Source organism: Osmia bicornis, chromosome 4 (assembly GCF_907164935.1).
Source record: "Osmia bicornis bicornis chromosome 4, iOsmBic2.1, whole genome shotgun sequence".
NCBI lineage: Eukaryota > Metazoa > Arthropoda > Insecta > Hymenoptera > Megachilidae > Osmia > Osmia bicornis.
Window position 1 is genome coordinate 10,469,994 of NC_060219.1, and position 25,673 is coordinate 10,495,666.

A 25,673-nucleotide genomic window follows, 5' to 3' on the forward strand; every position below is an offset into this window, starting at 1 on the left:
ACGTTTGCGATATCGTATTCTCACAGTAGGACATCGTTCGATCGATGTTCGTATGGTAATTAGTAGGAATGGAATCAAGTTCAATATTGAAGTCAATTTAAAAACAAAAGTTTCGTTGTAAGAATGTTGCACGTCGCAATTAAACCCCTAGTTCTTTATTCGTTTCTTTGATTTCTCGTTTTTACCCTGACAAGTCGTTGCGAGGAATCCAATGAAGCTTGCCTTCAAAGAGAATCGCAAAACACTTTTCTGTTAAGTTACGAGATAATGAAGTTTAAAGACAAACGTTTTTCTCCACGGTCTTTCTTTACATCGTTTCTCGTTACACGGTGAAAAGTGCATAAATAAACGACGCTGTTGTTAAGGTCAGTTAATTACACATTAATTCGGTATGATTTGAACTACATCGTACGTATGCGTATCGTCGAGATCACAATTGACGCGGTTTCTAAAACTCGCGCGAGGTACACGGTATAAAAGATTTTTATAATTTTCAAACAACTCCTTGGACAAACAACGAGGCTACCGTAATAAGACCCTCCCTTCTTATTCTCCCAACTTTTCTTGTAACCAAAAATGCCAGTCCGTCTTACGAAAGAACCTCGGTGACTCTGTTTTTCATTCTTTCGGTAGAGCTCGGTGTGACAGTAGCATTCGTATTGTATGCAGCTTTTTTTTCAGCTGTTTTTCTTTCGTGTATGCACCGAGGCGCGGTCACACACACATACACACACACTTGCAATACTTTTTCCATCTATCAGCCATCTCATTCTGCCTGTGACCCATCTACCACCCACGCGTCCTTTTCTGTACTCATTTTTACACCGACCTATCTCCTCGTTGTACGAACAAGCAATGCGCAAGCTGAAAAAGAAAAGAAAGCAACAAGACGAGACGTTGCTACCGCCTTCTCATTTAGCTTCTTTCCATTTCGATAATTGAGAAACGTTTGGTACTCGTGGCTTCGCTTCTGAGAATCTTTGAATTATGGTAACAATCGGACGATTTATGTGGTAGGTATCGGTAACTTCTCACCACGAATTTAAGACAATTACTAATCGAAGATAGATGGAATTAACGGGTTGAAAAATAATTGCTCGGATAAGGAGATCAACGATCTTCTTTTACATGTGCACTAAAGCGGAGTTTTCAATGGCCACTGACGTAAGTCTCTTGAAAATGTTGAGACTAGAATAAAGTAATGCTCACGATATCGACGAAAATGTAGGACGAACTAAAACGCATTTGATGCAGGAGGAGTGCGTCATTTCCAGGCGTTAAAATCGAGGGTGAAAACGTCGACTTAACGGCACCCTCGCTACACCCATTCCGTCTTTTTCTTTTTTATCTCAGAGCTTGTAAATCGCAATCTAGCGTGTGTTAAAGCTTAGCGAATCCAACTTAATTTAAGTGATTGCGTGTATGTGTATAAAAATTAAAAAGTAAATTTTTACGTATATAAAATACAATAAGTAATAATGAACAATGGAATAAATAGAAATTTTAATAATTCAACCGCGGAATTAAGTTAATAGAGCGACGAGGGAAGTCGATGCCTGAGCGTAAGCGGATTTGTTTTCGCTGGATTTACTTGAGGAGGTCAAATTCTAATCAGTCTTGCCGTAACCGTCGAACGGTAAACATCTACTCGAAAATCGCGTACCGATAACAAGTTGAAATCGCGCAAATTCTTGCATACCTTTTTCAAAGATTAACATTTTATTATATTCTTAATTATTTTTTATAATTCTGTACCAGTGCGCGTTTTCAAACCAGTACTACCAACGCCACCTGACGGAGGGCTGCGAATAAACAAGAAAGTCGGGTGAATCATAAAAAGCCATCTAGCGGTAGTTCGTCTAGCCACTAGCACTAAAATAATTACATCTAACGTTTCAAATATATTGTGATGTTACTATTCGAATTAGATTGTAATAAGTAAGGCGTAAAATTCACTAATTTGTCAAAGAAGACAATTTTCTATTTCATTTATTCCAAAGCCCACCGGTAAACTATCAAACTACAAAACATGAAAATAATGCTTGCATAATATTTGCAGGATACGGAAATAAATTAGATTCATACAAGAAATATGGAAGTGGTCTAGCTAAGATTATTCCTTCCTGTACGTTTTCTAACATAAATCACAAGCCATAGTGTAAATCACAATAAATTCACTCATTCGCTTCGCGCGTGTTTTAAAATTAGAAAGTGCATCCATTATCGCACCATAACAATCTCGTTCAAGATTCTGATTTTCTGCTTCGAAGGTTTTGTAATCGTCGTTTAAAAATCATGGCTTTTGATACTTTGACAGCTAGTGTCATGTAATCATGATTTTGACATTTAACATTTGACACCACTGTTCTTTAACTACTACTAATCGAATTAGCGATTCTATTAATAATCTATTACTACTAATAAGTATAAAAAAGAACTTACTATTACAAGGCTCAAAGATTCTAAGAAATGTGCGTCCGCAGTGTTGGGATTTCGTACGGCGTCGGTATTTCAGACCGTGTGACGCGAAGTCCTATAAGATGATTGGCCTGTCCTATAGCTCGTCTGTTGCACGAGCTCAGTTGTTGACGAACTGTCGGAGCGAAAGTACAGGTATCGCCATCTGATGATCGGTTAGGACGTGTGTTCGCAAAACGACCGAAACAGGACGCTCGGGCAGAGAAATTCGTCTCTGATTGTGTTAAACGCGCGCGCGTATAACTAACAGTAATACAGTTCTTTTAGAAAAGTAACAATAGCGGTCACGGTTCGTTCTTCCGTTATCATTTCGTCTGTTTAATATTTACGTCGCGCGACAAATCGTATGTCAAAATTTCGTTAGGTCACGGGTGAAGATACGAATAGGACCAGCCAGAACGTATTTGCTGTACTTTTGGGACAAAGAAGTACGGTAGCCGTGAATCACGAGAACCCTGCAGTGCAAGGATCCTGTAATGTCTTCGTAGTCGACAGGATTGTAATATGTGAAAATGGATTTTAAAAGCGTGGTGTACAACGCAGCGAGGGACGGCACATTGAAACGCTTAAAGGTGAGTTCCGACCGAATTTTTCACTCGATGGCGTAGTTGGCCACATTTTGTACTTTGCTTTGCTATATTATCGTTCGGTGAAAATGTTTTCCCTTGTTTGGATTTTATAAATATATCTCCCTATTTCGGGAACAGTTGGGCCTATAAATGAATTTGATCGTGTTGCGTTCAAAGATTGGGAAAGGAAACGTTTTACTGATTAATCAATCGCCTTATCATTAATAGATTACCGTAATTGTTACAATAGGATTTATTCTTTTACAGCGTAGAAATACTTGTAAGGATTCGTTAAAATCATTATTGCTAAACTATAATTACTTTTTTACTTATTATGATAATTTAGTTAAGAAATTTTCCAGTAATATTTAAAGGTCAGATATTTTCATAAAAGAAAGATAATACCTCTGACATTTTAGACAAATGCATTGATAAATATTATGAAATATGTACAATTCAAATTATATGTATATATGTATGTAAATATTATTATTTTCAATTTTGACTCCGTTAGTATTAAAGTTAACCTCAATACCGGGAACGTTTGATACGTTTTCGCAGTGATTCATTTGAAACGCGGGATCAACAGTTTTCATTGAATATTTTCTAATCCTCGAACAAATCTATTGCAGAGGCGATATTTTCGGGTTTTTGTCATGCAATCGTATTCAAAATAGCAGCATGTTGTTTTAATGACACCTCACGTATACATACATTATAAAATGCGGCGTTTTGCCAAATTCGTGACGTTCTGAAAAAGGGAAAACAAGTTGTTCAATTTATTTGTTAGAGCTCGTCATAACAGATAAAGAAGATTTTATGTTATTAAAAAGATTTAAATAACAGACAGTTATATTTAGCCGAAACGATCACGGACGTTGGGGATGGTAAGAGGGATAACCTCAAAATCTGCTCGGTTGATTGGTATCAAAGATTCCGAACGAAAACGAAACGCATTTTAATCGAAATATTAGATTTCCATTAGCGTGATGCGGATAAAAAGTCACGGTTACAAAATCGAAGCTCCGTGTTGTTACATGATATTTATTTATAGAATCCATCATACAGGGTGCTCCTTTGATGCAGAGGATTCGAGAGCAATCCCAATAATTGTATGGCCATCGAAGCGTATTTATGTTTCTTTCAAACATTTTCCGTTACTAATGTTATATCTTGTATTTGTACTCTCATGTTTCTTTTTATTTTGATATCATTAATTGATTGGTACACGAGAGAAGTTGATTACATCGATTCTCGAATATAACAGCGCGCGATTAATTGACCGCGTTTTTTCAAATGTTGATTTTGCCGATATGATTTTTTTTTCCGTGTCCCACATTAATTACGATTATCGGGGCAAATGGGTTGAATGAAATAGCGGGTACAATTTTAGCTATGTAAATGAATACGAAGAATTATTAATAGCATTGAATTAGTCATGCAGTGTTTTAATTTGTAGGTCGGAATCAGATTATTTTTTTTTTCTTATTTAAAATGGAAATTGGTGGGAAAAGGTCGATGTCAATGCATTGTTCGGGCTTGGGAATTGAATTTCCTATTTGTCGAATAATTCAGCGAGGTTAATACGGTAATTGTGACGTGGATTTGTATTGTCCTCATCATACGGTGACAAACTCACTCAATTAGGTTTCGCGGTAACGATCAATGTACAGCGCTTAATTTAGAATAACCAACCGTCTATATACCATAAGTGCTACTTTGTGGTACTTTTATATCATCGAATCGTGTCGGACTTTCAATTGCAAGCGTTTGAATATTTTTACAAGCCACTTTAGTCGCTCCTAATGAAGCTATATACCTGTACGTCTTTTCCCTCTTCGTTTTGATACACGATAAATTCTACGAAAGGTAGAAAACGAGTGCTATTGCACTGACGTTTCATTGCATCGGTGATTGTCTCTCAGAAGCACGTGTACGGAAAAGAAACCTAATAATGGAACGAGGAAGTTGTCCGGGAATCGTTTTAGATGTTCTATCATTCTAATTGAATCGACTTTGGTAAATAACGTATACGATTAGCGACTGTGATTCCCTTGGTATCGTGAGGATATCGAACGAACCTGGAAAAACAAGAAGTTTCATTGATTTTCAATAATTAACGATGAGACATCGAATGATGTTCATTCTGAGAATTTATTCATGTACCTATTCGTACAAAAATTACATTGTCAGGATTACAAGAATTGTTTTTTTTTTTTTACTTTAGGAAAATAATCTGTTCTCCTTTAACGTTAGTTCTATTTATTCATTGAGATAATTTCGTAAAGGGTGCTCGGTAGAACCGTTAATAATAAAAATCAGTTTCGATATACCCTACATGTTTATTTTCAGACGGTAATTTAACATTTAGAACACGCGCGTGGGCGGTAAACGGGTATTTTATACACATGTTTAGAAACAGTGCGAGTGCAACTTTAATTTCACACAACCTACATCATCGATCCTGTGCATCGTCGATAAACCCAGTTTTTCACTTACTACCTTCAATCGTAGTTAATTAAATCTTTAGCCCAGATATGAAAATTAACGTAATTGTAAATGAGCATATTGAAATTTGTACTAAAAAAATTGATTACAAATTTCAAATTGAGAACCTCGAGTTTTATTCTAGTTCTTTGATCGCTATTTTTCTAGATACTTAAATAGTGCATACGGTAGGAAAATAAATTAGTGCAGGCCACTCTATGAAATATTCATATCCGGTGGGATATGTATGAAAAAATAGCAGTGACCCTGTTGTTGCTAAAAATATGCAGGTGGCACGTTTCTTACAGCCACGTGAAAGCACGTTGAAAACATTCTCTTTTTATTTCTGTATGCTGGAAAATCGCGGTCGGAATTGAGATGTCTAAATGCAAAATAATGGTTCTATTTATGGGTAGAATGAGAAACATCGTATTTAATACTTCATCCTAGAACCAGTTATAGATAACTCGTATTCAACAGCCAGTATGTTGACGAATCCACGTTGCAAGGTTTTCGAAAGACATTTCATGAATACAGACACAAATACACAGCTGTGACCAACGTGTGTAAAATCTGGGTTAGAATTGTACACATGTGTGACACCTAAACGTTCCAGTTACTAAAATAGCTTCAGAAACGGCGCAAAAATTTGTTTTCATCTTGGTGACAGTAATTCCTTGTTCTCAAAAATTAAACTAACGTAATATTTGTCAAATTAATGTACTCGCGTTATTTTTTAAGCTCTCTAATTGTTATGGTAGCAAGTTACGTCTTTCGATACACACTTGATAAAATTCACTCGATATTCTTATCGAAGAATAAATTGAACCTTATCTAATCGAACGAACGCTGATAATAACGTACAAGTAATGTTTTATGGAAATACGTAAAGTTGTTCAAAAAAATTGTCTTCTTCAGGTTAAATTTTATAGTCATCTCGTATACAGTCTGTCAAATGACAAAACTGCTTAGAAGTCGATAAGACTTTCAGTGTCAACCTTCTCTGTCTGCCTCCTTGTAAGACATAAACAAGTTAACCGAACTACTTACTTACCTAAGCGTCTCTGCGAGCCAGTCTTGATAATCAACATGTTAGAAGGTTTCCACCCGATACCTTGACATTGAACCAACCTGTCTGCCCTTCATTTTCTATCACACTCCTCGGTTTTTTTTACCTTAAGAACCTGAGTTTACATAATTTTCATCATGTTTAATTAGTGCGAGTTAGAGATATATTGGAGCACTGTCGCGCTCTTTGTTCACTTTTATTCATATGGGAAATCAAATAGCGAAGCAAAGAAAGAAGTTTCTTCTCCGCGCCTTTCGCGAGGCTATCCTGATATTTTCTCTTTACTTAAGGAAAAGTGTCTACGAATACTGAATTTATGCCAGTTTCCGGAAACATAAGTCGTTCCATACGATCTTACGTTTGAAATAAATTCCTGGAACAGAAATTCTAGCTTCTAGATTTTCGAGAAAAAGCTGAGGAAAAGTGCATCGTATAATTTGTTATTCCGCGAAATGATATTTATGGAAGAAAGACAAAAAAACTGTTTAATATTCTCCAATAGTGGGAGTTCGTGTTGTCGGTACTTGCTTCTCAAATTGTGTAGAAATTCGAAGTATTTAAGGCAAAACAGGTTCGTGAATATGCTAATTAATTAGATTACCTCGAATACATTATTGCAATATTATCTCTACCTATTAAGCGTTTTTATATACACTGCACTTCTGGTAGACTGGATAGTTCAACGTTCACCAATTATTGTTGCGAAATCGTGCAATTGTCTCCTGGCTAAAATCAGGTCATTCACATGGAAAACCGGATGTTTATGCACCAGAACAATGGTAGATATTTTCATAATTATCATCATACTGGTTTTAACTATCACTTTGCTTCGTACCTTAACATTATTCCCTGCAGACTGTAATAATGAAATCGAATGAAATTTAATTTTAATTGACAAAACCTAATTTTTTGAGAACATACCACGACTCGAATGTCTAGACTTTGGATCAGCAAGATTTTCAAAACAAAATTTGAATACATCCAAAACATCTGTTGTCTGACGTAGATAATATTTCGATTTTTATTTTACATATAAATACATAAATGAATCTTGCTTCAAAGTTAGTCATTTTTCAACCAAACGAAACCAGATAAATTACATTTTGCATATCTGCGACGTTCTATTGTAATGTTAAAATATGCATCAATGTCGATTAATAATTTGCTGATGAAATACCCGGTAGCGTAACATCACCATCGTGCGAATTGAACTTATTAGAATCTCTTTCCGCATACTACAAGGATCTTTGAAAAAGATCCTTTCAACATTGTTGGTAAATCCAAACACGCAAATTGATTCGAATCAGAGTAGCATCATCTCGGTAACTACTGGCCGGGATTTACCGTAATCAAAACACGAATTGTGTCGTAACATTGTAATGATTCACCTGTTAAATAGTTACTACCTGTTCATGCTTGATAAAGTTGAGAGGAGCTTAGATGAATTGTGTTTTGCAGGTAATCAAGGACGCTTTTGTTCTTCATTATGCATGCGTGAAATCATGGAAAACTTGCAAGAATTTTACGTGTTTAATTACTATTGTTCCCAGTGTAAACAAGTAATAAATAAAACAGACGATGAATTGTCGTTTAGTCATTTTACAACGTGGATTGTCAGCTTGTTAAGAGTAAAAGTGCAAGCTGTCACATACAACGGTTGTTAAAGTTTTTAAGATAATTGAACGTAAATGCGCGAACACGCGTTCTTCGTCGGTGATGACCAATTAAGACGATAATCGAAAAGGAAGCAGTTAACGAACGTACATCCACGATGACCATGACCGATCAATGTACAAAAGAGCAGTTCTCATTAATCAGTAATAACCGATACGACATTTCCGTGTCATTTGTTTTCTTGATAAAATGAAGAAAAAAAAATGAGAATTAGAAATACGAACAAATGGAATTCTATCACTGACCTATCTCAACTTGTAGACGTATTTTCCTCATATTAGTTTTACATAAAAAAACAATGGGTTCGTGTTTGATGATTTCCAGTGTTCTCATACCAGGATTCCCATGGTACAAACAAATTTAATATTCTCTTGGTGTTAATGGTACTTATGACTCATTGCAGTTAATCACCTGAAATTACGAGCTCTTTTTTTTATCACTTCCTTACAGATTACATAAAATAATTCGTGATACGTGTCACGATAGAAATCGCATCTAACATCGATTCGTTGTTATTCAATCGATAATCGAACCAACATCGATACCTTTTGCCACAGCTTTGCAACCTTTCTTATAATACCTTCATCTAAGGACCACGTAACGAAATCTCTCTTGGAAAGTAAACGTACGTTGTAATTTCTCATGTAACTCGGTGTTACATGTTTTTGCGGATTCGGAGTGTTTCAGTTTATTCTTTATTTCCTTCGTGATCGAGTTATGAAATCACGTTTGTTTCCGACGTATCTAGTTACACTTCTTAATCTCTAGTGAACAAAAATGACATATGGCAATTGTAAGATAACCCGAGGGTTAAATAGGTTTCAATTATAGTAACGAGTGATTTCTCAGAAAAGTTGGAAAATAGCAATATAGGTTTTACTTAGGATAACATGTACCATTTCAAATTTTATGTTTCTATTATTATTGCTTTAATTAAAATTATACTATATTGTTGCCGCTGACTGTACATTAATGTCACATGTATAGTCGGGAGAAGAAATATAACAGAATCAGGTTAATCGTATTCGTTCGTCATGCTATGTAAGATTCAAGTTAATCGGTTGTTTTAGAATTGCTCCAAGATTATCTGACGTTCTTCGTACAAGAATCTATTATGTCAGGAATGAATGTAATTTTACGTAATCCACCGTGTGACGTTTTCCATGTCTAGGATTTGCATCCGCGGAAACATTGTACGTAACAATAGTACGCACGTGATACCTGTTGCACCTCTACCAAACGAATTATACAATCGAGATACGTTATAGCTAATCGTGTAATTACGAGTTTTTCTCGTACACGAGTATGACGTATCGATACGTGACGTTTTCCTCACGGTGATTATCATTCGAGTTCATTAACCATCCATCGGTGGGTCTTTAATTTCTCGAGTTTCTCTTTAATTTTATTAACTTTCATAATCGAAAGGACGAGAATCGAGAAAAATATTTATAAAAATATGCTAGAAAATCTAAAAAAAGAAATATCATCGAGAGCAAGGTGATTCGATCGAGACAGTGGATCTCACACGAGTTTCGCGTAAACTTGATACCAGCTCTCTTGGACGTAATATTACGCAATAAATGCTAGTTCCTAGCTAGTAAAACGTAATCGTTCGATTATCCAGAAAACTCGTTCGAGCATGAGATAGTCTGTATCCGTTTCAATTGGCAGGGAAAATTGAATTTCTTCGTTTCAATAGATTGTAACAGTGTAAGGAACCGATCGAACCGAGAGAATCAAAGAGAAAGAGAGAGAGAGATCGGTCAGCGGTACAAGTTTGATCATTTCTCGTAATCGGAATGCAGAATCGCATAACTTTTACGTGAAACGGGCTCTCTTGTTACGTAACTGGCGGTAAGAGTTGATCAGGAAGAACAATTAGAAAGTGTACGATGGTGTTCTGGCGCATAAGCAGACTTATACGATCATTCGAGGCTAGGTTGCATAAATATCACCACGCAGGGCCACTTTCTCGCGATCTATACGTATACCTGGCTGCTTGACCACCTCTCCTTTCGATCCTGCACCTGATCAAGAAGAAGGTCCCTCTCTTCCAACTTTGTCTCTCTTTCTCCTACTCTTTCACCTGGGCTCGATAGAATTTTACGCACATCGCGAGTAACCTCGGGACAGTGGTCAGTCGAGCACAGAACACGCTTCTTCGAATCGTTTCCCGATTTTTACGAAAGCTGCGCAAGATTTACTCGTTTTTATTATTATAAAAAGGAATTTATTTAGTCAGGCTGAAGTCGTCGAGTTTCGTCGATTTCTCGCCGATCTCATCGGTTCGCGTTAATTTCTGCTCCAGTTTCGTCGGTTCGCATCGGTTTTCTCCAGTATCATCGGTTCGGATCAATTTTTCGCTGATCTCAGCGTTTTTCGTCGAACATCTCGCGTTTATAAGCCCGTAGCGCGCCTTTATTTATTAGCATTCGCTCGTTTACGTGTACTATATTCGTATGTGGCGCGAAGTGGCAAATGCTTCCTCGCTTTTTGTACAACGAACGGCAAAGCCCGTTAAATAATCACGCGAGTGCGTTCACCGTCGCGAATATGTTTGAAAAGAAACGTGTTATCAACGCTGACCTTGTTCGTAAATTGTACGTAACAGTTGATTTTCTTTTAGTTTAGCAGTAGAAGGTTTTCTGTGAAAGGTATGATTTCGATTTTTAATTAACATAGACACGGTGAAATGATTACCGATGAAATTATGAAATGCGAACGGTGTTTGTGTTCATTTAATTTCTATTTATTTTTGAACGCTTATTATAGTCACCCCAATATTGTTACCGGTATTCCATATTTTAAAGAACAATTTGATAAAGCAAAAGGAGAAGAAAATGGAGTACGAGGCGAACGAAGAACACTTTACGCGGGTGAGTTTTCTATGCGTCTCGTTTATTATCATAGATAATTAACTTCATAACGTTACAAGTTTCTTGCGTACGCTTTTTGCTTTGCGCGATCTATTATACGTTTATCGATAAGAAGTTCGCGACTGATGGAGCGTGAACGTAAAAATTATTTCCCGATAACTATGCGCGATTTATTTCGATCGTTCGCAATGATTGACGATTTCATTTTCTACGTATCGCCGAAAAATTGATTTTATCAACTACACGGTGTAGAAGGAAGAAAGTGAATTGAAAAGTATATTTTTTAATGCTCTCTGCAGCTTTCAAATTTCTCCTTATTTTCACGCACGCACTCTTCGACATCATCTTTCTACCACTTTTCCCAGCTGTTATGAATTGAAACGAGTACCATCAGGCAATTGCACTTGCAATTTACTTTCGCCTTAAGCTGGATACGACGAGTGTTATTTTATGCTATCAAATCATATCAGACGTTCAGTGTTTCGAAATCGGCCATTTCATTTTTATATCTTTCCTTTGAAATATGTCAGCGGTAATTGAAGAACACCGCGTACATCTTGCTGACGTTGAATTCGTGCTTGAAATAGAATTTCTCATCTGTGTTTCAAGGCGCATTTGCATTCAAGTGATGCTCCTCCTCAGCGGTTCGTTGGCTGTAGAAAAATAAACTCTCTCGATTCCTTCGTTTCAGCCTTACCTCGACGTTTCTTTGAATTCATTTTTCACCGTTTCTGGGATAGCCTCGTGCATGTTTATTTATAACGTGTCCCATGATCGGGAAGAAATACATTATTCCCAATAACACATTCATCGACGATCGCTGTGATCGTCGCTAATTATCATTCTAATAGATCGAACCATATTCCGAGGTCGTTCAACTCTGGAAACAGCGACGACAGTTAATTGTTTCTAAAGCAGTTATTAATCGCTTCTGCCAGCGGATGTCTGCAAAAATAGTCTTTCATTTTGCGGAAGTCAATAACAATATATTTTTTTCCATTTTACATCGTAGATTATTTTTTGCGACACTTCCTTCTGGATTCTTATTTTGTCAGCTTACTATGATGGATAGTAATTATTTTGCAACGCCGACGTAATTTCCCTCGGTCAAGAACCGACCAGAGAAAAGTGTAATCAACCAAGTAACAATTACACTCGAACGTTTTTTTCTTGAAATTGAAATTGTCTGGTGATTGTTATAGTTCATTCTCCGTGGATAAATGTACTTACACGTCGCTTTGTACTCTATATTCATAGTACGAAATACGGTTTTTTGTTTAAGCTCCAACCATGAACTGTCTGTTATAGTTTAGGCGCGAAGCGTCCTTCTGAATTTTAACGAGCACCGGAATACACCTGGCATATAAAGCTTTGTTTAATAAAACATTAATCCTTTGTTTCCTTTAAGTGTCCTAAAATACTTTCGAAGCAATTTATAATTCCAAATTACAATGCTGTTATTAATAATGGATAATCGTAAATTATGAGATAGAAATTGTTAGTTTTGGGTCAACGATCGTAAATATAAAAGTGTCTTCTCTTGAAACATAAACATTCTGTTCCAGGTTGAATTTGTGAATCATTTTGGCGGGAATTTTTATGCCCAATAAAATTCCGAATATTTTTAGCAGATTTCATTCGTCGAAACAAGGACGTTATTTTATTTTTCAAAAAAGTCTAATGACGGAGCACTTTGTATAATCTTATAAGAAACAAATTTATGAAATTCATACTGTATCTAAGTAGTAAGCGAAAAGAAAAGCCGTAAAGTTGTAAATTGTAAAGTCATAAAGCGGAAAGTCGTAAAATCCAATGGTCATGGTAGTGTTGAGAGCGATAACATGATTAATGACAAAGTCAAGTAAAATGTAGCCTATTTTCAACGCAGAAAATATGTTGTTCGGTATTTAACTCGTTACAGGTGTCTAACTGAAGACAGTACGTTCTAAAGTGGAATGCCAATGAACGGATGGAACGTGTATAGAAATATCGAGGGGAACGAGAAATAAAAAAAGTAGGACTCCCGTTGAGACTGAACAAGTACCAAGATCAGTAACTCGGCAGACTGTCAGTTCTTTTTCAAGGCAACACTTTGTTTAACGAACGACAAGTTCCTTTACTAGACAAACGAAATAATGGCTTATGTTAATCGATATTTTAGGCGGGTTTCTTACGTAACTGGACATTTTTTTTCCCCTCAAACTGGTTTCGAAATGTTAGTTTTTCAAAGGAAATACTGCTTTCTAATCATTATTTATCATTTAATATTCTAAACTGCTGGAGGTTTCACTCCAAAATATAATTTGGGAATAAGAAAATGTTTGAGAACTATAGCTTAGCCCAGTTACCTGAGACACATACCATACCCAATAAATTATGTACCGTTCCACTAACAATAAGATAATGTATTGAACACACTATCTTCTATTTTATTACCTTATATTTCATTCGCAAATATGCACTTCGTACGAACGACGTAGGTCTACATTACCGTCAAAAAGTTTGGAAACGAAGAGATTTAAATAAATAATTCAACTGCATTGCATAATATAAAATACATACTTCACCTTATATAGAATTAACCCATTAACTGCCAAATTTTTATTTTTTATATCTTTATCTAACATTTTATTTAATATAATCCTATTGCAAGTGATAAAAATATATCCCCATTTGGGTTAAATAAAAGAATCATTTATCTCGACCTTTTAATTATTTTTTAAATCAATTCAAATGTTTCCAAATTTCTTAGCGGTGGTATACATTTGAAACAATGAACAGAATAATGTATGTCTCACTCGGTGAACGATGATGATTCTGTTTAGTGAAAGGGTTAAACTACGCCGACTTCGATACGATCTTTGAAAGCAATTATATTGTTCACCGTTAAAGAAGGCTCAAGAGAGAAGCCGTTTCGGTATCGTTCGTTCCCATTACCTACATTTCTTGCCGGATCGGTTCCAAAAAGCCGGGCCCACGAAAAAGAAAATCGGTCAGTCGAGTAACGGAATACGTTGTCCGTTTCACGTATATACGCGTTCAAACACGTGTGTATCCGAAGGTTACAAAGAAAGAACTGTATTTAGAGAAACGATGGAAGAAAGGGAAGAAAACTGACAGAAAAGAGGGAGAGGGGGAGCAGGTGATAAATGTTTAAAAGGGAAAAATGTAAAGGAAAATCTAGGCTGTCGGGTCTCATCTTCTTTCTCCCCGTCCCCCCTTTTCAACGCACAACGACGTTTTGTCCATTCACCATACCTGGCCGTGGGCCCAGTGTCACCGATTATTCGTTTAACGGGATCTGTACCTGCACGGTGGTGGAGAAGCATGATTTCACCAGAAGCCAATCACCGGTTAGGGGTTTCGGACCTTGGTCAGTCGAAGAATACACCGTTGCGAGCGAGCACAGGTTCCGTTTTCCCCCCCGAAAAATCGCTACCGCACCGTCCAAACGTTAACCATCCAAGTTTGAAAAGAAATTTGCAAAATCGTAAAGAAAGAGTCGCGCGTTTTCCAAGGATGCAGTATTGATTTTGCATGAACCAAAGGATTCGTTTCGCGATTTACGATCGTTCAGCGAATTTACACGGGAACGTGAGGCAAATATATACCGTCAACTACCACGTGCTGTCCGAACAGACGGGCTACTCCTCCGCGATCCCTTGTGTACACTGTATCGAAGTTTATCTTTGTGAACAATCCTCGTCTGACCGTTCTTCGGCAGTGTTTGCTCTCGTCTCTTACGTCAAGTTACAGGGCGTATTGTAATTCGTGAGAATGAAATGGTGGTGGTTCGGTTAGCTTCAACGAAAACAAATAGAAATCGTGAATTGTGTTTTACGCGACAATTGCGTCGTCTTAACTGGTACTCTCCTCCTGGTGAATGGTGTTTATAAGCCGGATATTGCGGTGATACGTACCCGGAAAATTCTTTCATTTCGCATTTAACACGTTTGTTTTGCATACATCACCGCTCCCGCGTCCGCGATCCAGTTCTTGATAACCCATCTTTGATTTCGCGATGAATTCGTACGTGTCCATCGCAGGAATTTTGAATCCGTGCTCTTCTAACAGCGAGACTGTAAAAAGTACGCTGATAACTCAGTCTTGAAACAACTTCGTTTGGTTCCACTCGAATATCTCGGTGAAAAATTTTAGAAGAAGGTGTACGCGATAGGAAATTAATTTGAATGAAAGAATTGAACGAAAAGGTGGTACGCGAACGAGTGGACACCGAGGTGGGGGATAGAGTAGAACGTGGCGAACAAAAGCGTGCAAGTACGTAAGAGAAGAAACAGCAGTTTTGGGAAGAGGCTCGAGTGAGACTACATAAAAGAGAAGAGCCGAGATATTTTATACACTTATCCTTCGTCGAGGCAAGGATCTGTCGGTGACGAGTGTTTCTCGTCTATGAGTAGAGTCTGCTCGAAATTCCTGATAAATTTCAACCAGCGACGTAACTATCGTTTGAAAAATACCACGTGATTGTTCATTCACGAGTTCAATTCAACGATTCATCACGGGTTCCGTACTGTCAAATGTAAGTTACATTGGAAAGAGAGTCGTGAAATGTGTAGGAGAAAGAATTGAGATAGGTAAATGATCGCTGATCATTTTTCGAGAGGGATTATTAAACATTTTCATAAACATCGATACGACAGGAGTTTAGATGATCACCCACGCGATACCAAGTGATCGGATATTCAGTTTAATGTAGTTTTATAAAGTAATGGTGTATCTGTTCCAGGTGTTTCTGGATCATCGAGGAAAAGATGAGGTAGGACAATTAGTGGGCGCCAAAACTCATGGCGCAACACCTTTGGTCATGGCCTGTCGAAACGGACATTACGACGTGGCTGAGTACCTCATCAAAGAATGCGGAGCGGATATCGAACAGCCTGGGTCAGGTGAGACTCGAATTCGATTCGTGGAATGATTTCGAACGCGTCAGCGTCTTTTCAATTAGGACGAGGAGGATGAGCTATGAAATGATTAATTTTTTTAAACAGTCGTATTTGGCGGGGAAACGATAGAAGGTGCACCGCCTCTATGGTGCGCAGCTGCAGCCGGTCATTTGGCTCTGGTCAGATTACTGGTGAAAAGAGGTGCCAAGGTGAACTCGACCACCAAAACAAATTCCACGCCATTGCGCGCGGCCTGCTTCGATGGTTATTTTGAAATCGTCCGATTTTTGGTAAATCACGGTGCAGGTAAGAATAATGGTTCATTTTTAATTCTTAACTCGTCATCTTTTAATCACCGCAGGAGATAGAATCAGCTATTTAATTGCTGCGTCGCGACAGCTGCAGAATTTCAAACAACATCCGAGGATTTATGGTTTATCTCTTTAAGAATATTGTTTACTTTCTATTTTTATTTAATTTAGTTAAATTATTTACTCTCTTTCAGCGTTGAAAACACGTGTTGTTTACAATTCGATTAGATTAATGTTATATTTCTGCAGCTACTGTACCGTTTATTTACGATAATACCTGGTATTGAAAGAAAATGAATCGATCGATTGACAAACGAGTTACATTTATCATTTCGTAAAGAGAGCGAATGAACCATAAACACAAGATCGCGTCGTTTGATTACAGACATCGAAATGGCTAACCATCAGGGTCACACCAGTCTGATGATCGCCTGTTACAAAGGTCACATTAAAATTGCCAAGTTCCTACTCGCCTTGAAAGCGGACGTGAACCGGAAATCCGTCAGGGGTTACACGGCGCTTCACGATTGCGCCGAAAGCGGATCACTGGACATCGTGAAGCTACTGATCGAGCACGGTGCCAGGATGGACGTGGACTCGTACGGGATGACACCGCTCCTTGTGGCAGCAGTAACAGGTTAAAGCAGAATGTTCCACGCACAACCCTGAAGGTTCCCTTAAGACGATTACAATTAATGCTTATCCGAGTGTTTCGTTATACGAACGAGGAAACACTCCGGTAAAAGATAAATTATCACGGGATAATTTTTCATCTTACAGGTCATAAACACATCGTCGAATACTTCATCGGTATACCGAACTTAGTCAGTCGGAAAGAACGTATAGACGCGTTGGAATTGTTGGGGGCGACTTACGTGGATAAAGAAAGGGACATGATAGGGGCGCTCGAATTTTGGAAACGAGCGATGGACGAAAGGTTCGTTAGAACTTTTGCAATTGGGATTACACCGTTTCGTTGATAGATTCGAATGGATAATACAGGAAAATTCTTATTATTCACGAATGATTAAATATCAGGGCAACTATCGTGTTTTAGATATCGAAGAGATAGCCCGGTGATAGCGAAACCATTGCCACCCCCTGTGGTAGCTGCCTACGATTTCACAAGAGAAATTTCCAACCCAGATGAATTAGACGATTTGTTAACCGATCCGGATGAAATGCGAATGCAGGCATTGGTGATCAGGGAACGAATATTAGGCCCAGCTCATCCTGATACCAGTTACTATATACGTTATAGAGGAGCACTGTACGCGGACGGTGGGAAATTCGATCGTTGCATCAAACTTTGGAATTACGCTTTGGATATGCAGCAGAGTATGCTGGAGCCGCTCGATCCAATGACTCAGAGTTCATTATTCAGTTTTACCGAGTTGTTTAGCTTTATGATAGGTACTCAGACGAGTACCGGGCGCAGAGTACCGCCGGTACAAAAGAAGGAACTTCTTAGAGTATTCAAGAAAGCTGTAAGTGTTCGATCTTGTGAAAAGGATTTTTAATTAACGTTTTCACACGGATACAGATGAACGACGTGTTGTTTCAGGTCTTAGAAGTGGCATTAGGCAAACAAATGTTGGATAAAATCCCGGTCTGCAAACGTGATTTAACTTATTTGAACAGAGTTCTTGTGATTACTTTGCATCTCGCGTGTTTATTAACACGTGAGATTCCAGAGAAAGGGACGGACGAATACATCACGTTGCACAAAGCGATTTATGAACTAGTTGGAATAAATGCGAAAGGGAAACAAGTGAGTTGATTGGAAAACAAGGATGGTTCAAATAATTGTACGTGTTTCATGGTAATTTAAATGTTCTATGTTGTCTGCTTTCAGGGCCGTGATGTATTGCAATTAATTTATAGCGAAAAGGGTGCCGTAGTTGGTAGCTATTCGACCTCCAAGTTCCCCTCGTCGAATTTAGCGAACGCTCTTATTAAAGTTGGCGCTGACGTTACGGCAAGAGACAACGACGGTAACACAGCGTTACATCTTGCTGCTGTTTCGCACTTTAGGCGGCCAGATCTTGCCGTTACTCTTCTCGAGGCTGGTGCCCACATCGACACCGTTAATAACGAGGGTAAAACCTTTGAGATGTTGTTACGCGACAAACGTCTATACGACTCGGTATGCCCTGTAAAATACACCACGCTCACCTGTTTAGCGGCTAGAGTAGTCAAAAGAACGTACGAACTGGAAGACGTACCGAAACATCTTCGCGCTTTCGTTCAGATGCACTAGTGGGTGTAATCGATGGGCTGAAGAAAAAGCTGTATCGTGTAAAAATACCACAGGACGTATTTATTTATTAATCGAACGAAAAAGAGTCGACAATGAAGTTTTACTTTTTTTCGTACACGTAGACTAACTACCAGAATGTGTTTCCGAATGGGAGAATATAAGATCTACTTTTTGAGAATTGCCATTACAACAAGCGATAAGTAGAGTACACTCTAAGAGACATCTCAGATTTCAGTTGTATTATCTTGAAATCGTGAAGATTGATCCGTCGTACGAGACTATTTTAATGACTCAGGTATATTGCCCAAGGATGGACAGAAATGAAACATAATTCAGGATATGTACATTAAATTTCCAAGTTAATATGGCAATGTTTTTTCTTTATTGTGATTTTCTACTAAGGAGAAGATATTCGATACTAACGTCGGACGACGTGTAAGGCATACGATAAAAGGAGAAGAGTACTTATTACGTGCATTGTCTACAATGGCTTACAAATACTGTCAATGTGATTTTATTGTTGTATAATTGGCTGACAGCCTACCCCTTATACATAAACCCCATATAAGCCATAATATACACACACTTCATCGATACTATTTAGTCATAACGGGGATGTATGCTAAATTGAAAGACACGTGTAATCGTAGAAGACACGATTTTACCTTCGATGCTGTATAAAAAAAGAAATAAAAAAGAAGAAAAAAAGAGGGATAAGAAAGTGTAATAGAGTTTTGTTGATATAGCATGAAACGATTTCAATAAAAAATAAAGCATATGCTTTTGTGATAAAAATCGTAAAAAATGGAAATCGTAACTATTAATTTTTTTTTTTTTTGCAAATGTTACAGACCTTTTCAGTTTAAGGATGTGTGTTTTGTTTCTACTAGACATGGTTGGAATGTCACTTAAGTTATGTTGCTTTAAAGAATTTGCTAATCGATTAGATTCGGGGTTGTATACCCCTAGTACGATATAGATAGTACATGGAAGTTTCTTGAAAATGGTTCGTTTACATCGATTTTCAAGCTTACCTTTATTTAAAATGTGATAAACATACATGTAGTTTGTAAGTATTATACAGAATTATATATATATATATATATACATAAGAAGAATCACATAGGTGAGGTGTTCAAGTAAGGTGCTTTTTTTGAGGATGAACAAATAATTACACTTGACACTATGTAGCACAGCAGCTGCCATGGTAACAGCAATTCGTATAGAATGTAATTTTCATCAGAATTCGATCCAGCTATAAAGTTTTGTACTTTTTAACACATTTCATTCCAATAATTATATTCACACACTGTTACTGGTTTACACAGGACACTTATAATTCTCGGCAAAAAAAGTATCTTACGTTAATGATCACCAAATTTAACTGTTTTATAATGTAAAGACTGTGGAAATACAGGCGTGATTAATAATATAATCAACTAGTTATTTCACCTGGATGAAACTTACCACTCCATTACCTTGTGATCTGGTTAGATAGCATTCCTGGAAGAACAACATACTCATAAAAATCTTTGTTAGCAATTTTGAAGCTTACCTTTGTTTTCCTGTAAAACATTAGCCGCAATTTAAAAATGATTAACATATTAAAATATATTTAATTTGATCCTGCATGATTGAACATTTTATTTTTGGACAGTTTCTAACAGACTTTTTCAACAATGAATCAATTGGTAAAATCCAGAAGGAAATGCAGTTATCATCCCCTATTTAACACAACTGAGATCAGTCACTTACAATGGAAATCAATACAACAGACCATCGACACATGATCTCATGCGTTATAAAATAAGAACCCTACTAGTGACCAATGATATTGTAAGAAAAAAAAAAGATACATCGTCCTTCAAATGTTAAGAAACAAATGTGGCAACCACACAATTCCATGTGCATAGCGAAAAGACGCATTAAAATGTTTCAATGGCGATCGAAGACCAGATCATACAAAAAATATGTACGACCACTTACCATAAAAGTTATTGTTACCGTCAAACCATTTGCTTCTTACGTTATGCAAAATTCATTTTGGACAGACAGAATTATGCGGCAAACTTTTAGACCAGATACAATTACCAATAAATATAGAAGATACTTTGGATACTACGATACATAAGAATCAACCACGGTGTTAGGAGACGAATTGCTACATTGCCAGTGAATTTTAATTTTTCCAAAAACCTCTTAATCCACTACTTGGATCAGTGATAAAACTTGGTTAATTAATCTTCAGAAGAAGACTACCATACATAATTTGATGATCTGAATATCGTTTTGACTATCGCTGAAGGAACAAATGTTCGGTAAACAGATTTCAAACAAAACTATTCCCTCTTGAAACGTGTTCATCATCAGAGTAATAGAAAACCACAATCACCTGAAAAAACATATCTCACCTGTGATGTAAGCAAATATTTATCTCACAGATTGGAAATCTTCAATCTCAAAAAATAAGCAGGGATTTCTACAATTAGAAATACAACTGTAAATGTTCTTAAACAGAAATGTCTGTTTAAAAAAAAAAAAAAAGTGCAACGCATTTGAAACTCATTCTACATAAATGTATCGCACACGGTCAATTGCAGAAACGATATCCTGTATACCAATGCGTATCTATCTTAACCTGTTTTAAAGTATAAAGAATTCACAACAACACAGAAATAAAACACAACGACCAGCATATTTTTGTAGTCAAAACGGATTTGGATTTTATTCAATCACTGTCATGATGTCGTGGTTATACAAGAGTGTTATACAATGCGCAGAATGTTCCTCGAGATCTACATGGCGAGAGGAAATATGTTTACCAAAGAATAAACTCGTAACATTTTATATTAACTAGATATCTTCTTGATCGTTTATCTTCTTTAAATTGTCCGTATTTGTCTTAAGTTAAATATTTAGTATTTTTTGGTAAACATATTATGATGCACAATATGTAAGACAATTCTGCCGAATTTAGGGTATAAAGTCAATCCAATAGTTCATTCGCTGAAGTCTCGAAAAAACGAGGTGAACTGGAAGGGAGCTTCCTAATGACAACTAAAATTTTTTCTCTACTTGAATCTCCAAGTTACTAGAACGATGTGGCGCGACGAGTAAACGATCAGATCGCAGAACTACAATGAAAACGATACACTCCCCTGTTGAGCCATGATGTATCATTCTATGTATTGAGATACAAGAACAGAGTGCGACCGATACCACAGAAAAACCGAACACACACGTCCACGATCTGTGTAGGATTGTGCATGAAAGTATCTATCATACATGGATAAACTTTTAACTCGTACAATCCGTAACAGCTATATCGCGTTAATATTTATACTTGAAAGATTAATCTGTCCCTGATTGATAAACCAGTCCCGGGAACGACCAGAGCGTCACGTTCGACCGGAATGTGGGAAAACTGATTGATCTCTCATCATGAAAACTAAGAAATAAACTTACAAACTATGTTTGATAATTACTGTAAATATCATAAACCTACATACTGAAAAAAACCTATGGATTACGTTGAACATTATGAACCTATTCCTAACAACTAAACTATTTATCGATCACTCGAAAAAGATTGGTTTTGGAGTGAACAATTATTAGACATCCACTGTAAAAAGGAACGATAATCTGGTAAACGAATTTCGAATGAAACAGTTGTAGCAAGGAAGGGTGATCATCAGCAGCCAATGAGTGTTTCAACGTTGAAGTAGGCATAAAACACGATTGTTGATCTTCCAACGACAGATACTTCTCACCCACCGTCCTAAGTTCTGCCACACAACTAGGATGAATTTCAAGTATTGTCATCAGGAGTGGAACAATCCTGCAGACGACATACGAACACCCAGTCTCCTCTCGCTGCATCAATAAGTTATGGTTAAGCATCAAACTCTGCAGAAGTTCTCTATTAACTGTTACCTTAAGTGTATTCCCGTCTTTTAGTAAAGGCGAACATCAATCGTTCTGCCGTCAATGCGTGACCGATTCATCATAGCTGTACATATCGTTAAGGGACATTTTTTTTTTAGTATTACGCTTCATTTAGATCGCACATTAATATAATCAGATGCAAAGATCTATATTATATAATATGCAATGTATTTTTTTGTTAAAGGATACACACAGCACGTTCAGCGTCCCATTCAGATGCAAATCGTACCATTCCCATATCAGTGCCCCGCATTTCAGCAAACTTGACCTCTCCGACATCTTGGAATTTGTCTCGCAACATTTGCCATGTGGTATTTGGTGGTAACTGCGATAATCACATACAGATATATATATAGATTAATATCCAGATTAATTTTTATGTCGGACTGTAAAACACTACATACATTTCCTATAAGAATAGTATCCGACATCGGTCGTGAACCATTCGTGTTTTGCCTGTTACCGCCTCCTCCTTGGCTTTGATTGCCAGAGAAACCACCACCGGCACCAGGAACACGATCATTGTCCCCTCTGTTGAATCCACCATCAAAATCTCTTCCACCACCGAAGTTAGAACCACCGAAAGCATTGTTTCCACCGAAGCCTACATCATTGTCCATTTTAGATAAGCCTCGAGACGCAAACGAATTGTTGCTTTGTCCACCAGTTAAAGAGGCTTGTAAATTAGACAAACCTCCGACACCTCCGACTCCTCCGCCAAAATTATTTAAGTTAGAAGCCAATTCATTTGTTAAAGATGAATTCAGCAATGAACTGCTGGCCAAATTAGCACCTAAACCTCCAGCAAAACTTGCTTGAAGAGCTGCATTCGTGTTTGTCAATGCAGAGGCTGCAAACAAATGAATACATTTTTATGAATTTTTTTTTGTTTTTCTCATCAATTTTATTTGTGTATATAATAGAACTTACCTAATTGTGCTGGCACAACATTATTTAAGCCAGCACCAAAGGCTCCAGCAGCCAACACGGGTGCAGAAATAGGATTTACAACAGGTGGATTATTTGCTTGTACATTAGGAATGTTTCTAGCTACATCCATTAATCTATTACCACCAGCTCCAAGTCCCATTCCAATTCCCTTTAAACCTATTATTCGAATGAAGATTTGTTTATTTCTCTGTTATTTAAATAATCATAGTAAAAGAGATAACAAAATATATACCTTCTGGCAACTTTGGTGGCATGTCTGGTTCATTTGCTCTATCAAGTCTAACAGTCATACGTCTGTCATACAGTTGTTGATTGTGAAGCATCGATATAGCCTGAACCGATTCAACCGGATGATCGTATTCTACGACTCCGAATCCTCGTGATTTTCCATCTTTATCCTTTCCTAACTCAACATGCAATACTTTACCAGCTAGTTTAAAAACTTCCAATAGTTTCTTTTCATCCACTTTGTAATCAAGCTAAATATAGAAACAAACAATATTTAGTTTCCTGTTATATTACCCGTTTGAGTGCCGTGCAGCGTGATCGTATTGTTTGAAATTTTTCGAACGTATTCTTTCATTCGTCCATGGCACTTAAACGGTTATTATTTAATTAAAATTTCCAATGTTTCAGAGTAAAATATACTTACATTCGCTACAAACACTCTAGTAACTAAGGGTCCATTAATACCTAAAGATTCTAAAAACTGAGTACTTAGACCATAAGTATTTCCAAATTTATTATCACCACCACCACCGCCGCCGCCGCCACCACCTCCACCACCACCTCCACCAGCAGGAGGATTCATATTTTGGCGACCACCCCCTTGTGGTCTTGGTGGATCTCTAAATCTATCATCACGAACTCTGTCATTGTTACGAGCTGTGGCTAGACGACCATATTTATCACGTTCAACATCAAAGTCCTGAAAAGAAAAATGTTGTAAAATGCATTCTGAAGAATGGAGGTATCAACATTCGAGGTAATAAAGTGTTTGTAATCACAATAATATACTAACTACCTCTTTGACGACAAGTTTTCTTCCTTTAATATCATATCTGTGCATTTTTTCTACAGCAATTTTTACAGAGTCTGAATCCTCAAATTCGACAATTCCACAGCCTCTAGGTTTGTCATTTTCATCGGTAAACAGTTCCACATGCGCAACCTTTCCAACTTCCGTTCTGAATAAATCCTTAAGATCTTGCCATCGAAAATCATAGGGAATGTTTGATACATAAATTCGGCGATCTGAAGGTTTTCTACCACCACGATCGTTTCGTTCTCTACTCCGATCTCGACTAGTAGAATTTATTCGATTTTGTCTTTCCGATCTCCGATTACGATCACGCTCCCTACTTCGGTCCCTTTCATCATTATTCTGCGCTGGATTCCTAATATTGAGAAAGATTGCGTGGAAAATTGTTAGTATTACTTCTTATTACACTGGTAGATTATACTGTTTTCCTTATCGCATAAATTCACCTAAACTTGACTCAACATTATGGAATTAAGAAATACAGTTCCTAAAACTTTATGATTTTGATGTATTCAAAATGTATTAGCGTCAGTTTAAGTTAAATATACATGATTCTGCATGCCGCCAAGGAACTTTCGATGACTTGATGTAACTATTAACATTATACTTACTCCTCTTGTTTGATCATTGTTGAGGCTTCTTTTACTCAACAAGCTAAATTATTTAAAGAACTGATATTGCAGTTCGCACTTAAAAAGGGTAAAAGACACCGTACATGCAAACATACGCGATCGTGAAGCGTCTTATAAAATGGCTGTCTAAGGAAGTGGCAAAACGTACCGGAAACTACTGTATTCAAAATTAGATTTCTGATTGAAATAATGCAAACTTATGTGTAAAGATCGCTTGCGTATAAAGTTTTAATAATTGTTATGTTACTCCTACGTTTGCGGCGATCACGAATTATACGTTTTACGACTAAAGAATATTGTGTACATTCTGAAGTTGCCACAGTATTGAACATAACCTGACTTTAAATTTTAAAATGCAATCTATATAGTAAGTTATAAAAAATTAGTTCAATCTATCGCAACTTTCAGTATAAGATTCAATTTGAAATCAAATATTAATATCCTTTAAGTACTATAAAAGTACTTATTTTTA

The 25,673-nt window shown here is 37.0% G+C and overlaps 3 protein-coding genes across 7 annotated transcripts in view; 1 reads left to right on the forward strand and 2 right to left on the reverse strand.

Moving 5' to 3' along the window:
* The window catches only part of LOC114876701 (protein groucho), a 61,688-nt gene extending 59,163 nt beyond the window's left edge, over nt 1-2,525 (reverse strand). Inside the window, exon 1 of the mRNA XM_029188485.2 lies at nt 2,443-2,525. The gene's annotated coding sequence lies outside the window, so the exon portion shown is untranslated. The remainder of the gene's footprint in view (nt 1-2,442) is intronic.
* A 60-nt stretch (nt 2,526-2,585) lies between these two features.
* Nucleotides 2,586-20,066, forward strand: LOC114876833 (protein fem-1 homolog CG6966). 3 transcript variants are annotated; one of them, XM_029188697.2, is made up of 9 exons: nt 10,703-10,934; nt 11,053-11,156; nt 15,904-16,063; nt 16,166-16,366; nt 16,757-17,008; nt 17,152-17,308; nt 17,429-17,858; nt 17,936-18,142; nt 18,227-20,066. In XM_029188697.2, exons 2-9 carry the CDS (start codon nt 11,121-11,123, stop codon nt 18,629-18,631), a joined length of 1,848 nt encoding a protein of 615 aa, XP_029044530.1. In that variant the 5' UTR covers nt 10,703-10,934; nt 11,053-11,120; the 3' UTR covers nt 18,632-20,066. The 3 variants fall into 3 exon arrangements, with proteins under 3 accessions (XP_029044520.1, XP_029044530.1, XP_029044540.1); XM_029188687.2 differs by lacking the exons at nt 10,703-10,934; nt 11,053-11,156 and adding an exon at nt 2,586-3,050; XM_029188707.2 differs by having other exon boundaries at nt 10,703-11,156.
* Nucleotides 20,067-21,325: 1,259 nt separating this feature from the next.
* Nucleotides 21,326-25,553, reverse strand: LOC114876846 (myelin expression factor 2). Of its 3 annotated transcripts, XM_029188736.2 has the most exons (10): nt 25,181-25,553; nt 24,549-24,924; nt 24,180-24,455; nt 23,760-24,006; nt 23,507-23,683; nt 23,271-23,426; nt 22,981-23,180; nt 22,766-22,901; nt 22,565-22,640; nt 21,326-22,504 (listed from the first exon to the last, which is right to left on the reverse strand). In XM_029188736.2, the coding sequence occupies exons 1-9, from the start codon at nt 25,195-25,197 to the stop codon at nt 22,585-22,587; spliced, it is 1,641 nt and encodes a 546-aa protein (XP_029044569.2). In that variant the 5' UTR covers nt 25,198-25,553; the 3' UTR covers nt 21,326-22,504; nt 22,565-22,584. The 3 variants fall into 3 exon arrangements, with proteins under 3 accessions (XP_029044569.2, XP_029044552.2, XP_029044561.2); XM_029188719.2 differs by having other exon boundaries at nt 22,981-23,426; nt 25,181-25,552; XM_029188728.2 differs by having other exon boundaries at nt 22,981-23,426; nt 24,552-24,924; nt 25,181-25,551.
* Between the last annotated feature and the right edge of the window lie 120 nt (nt 25,554-25,673).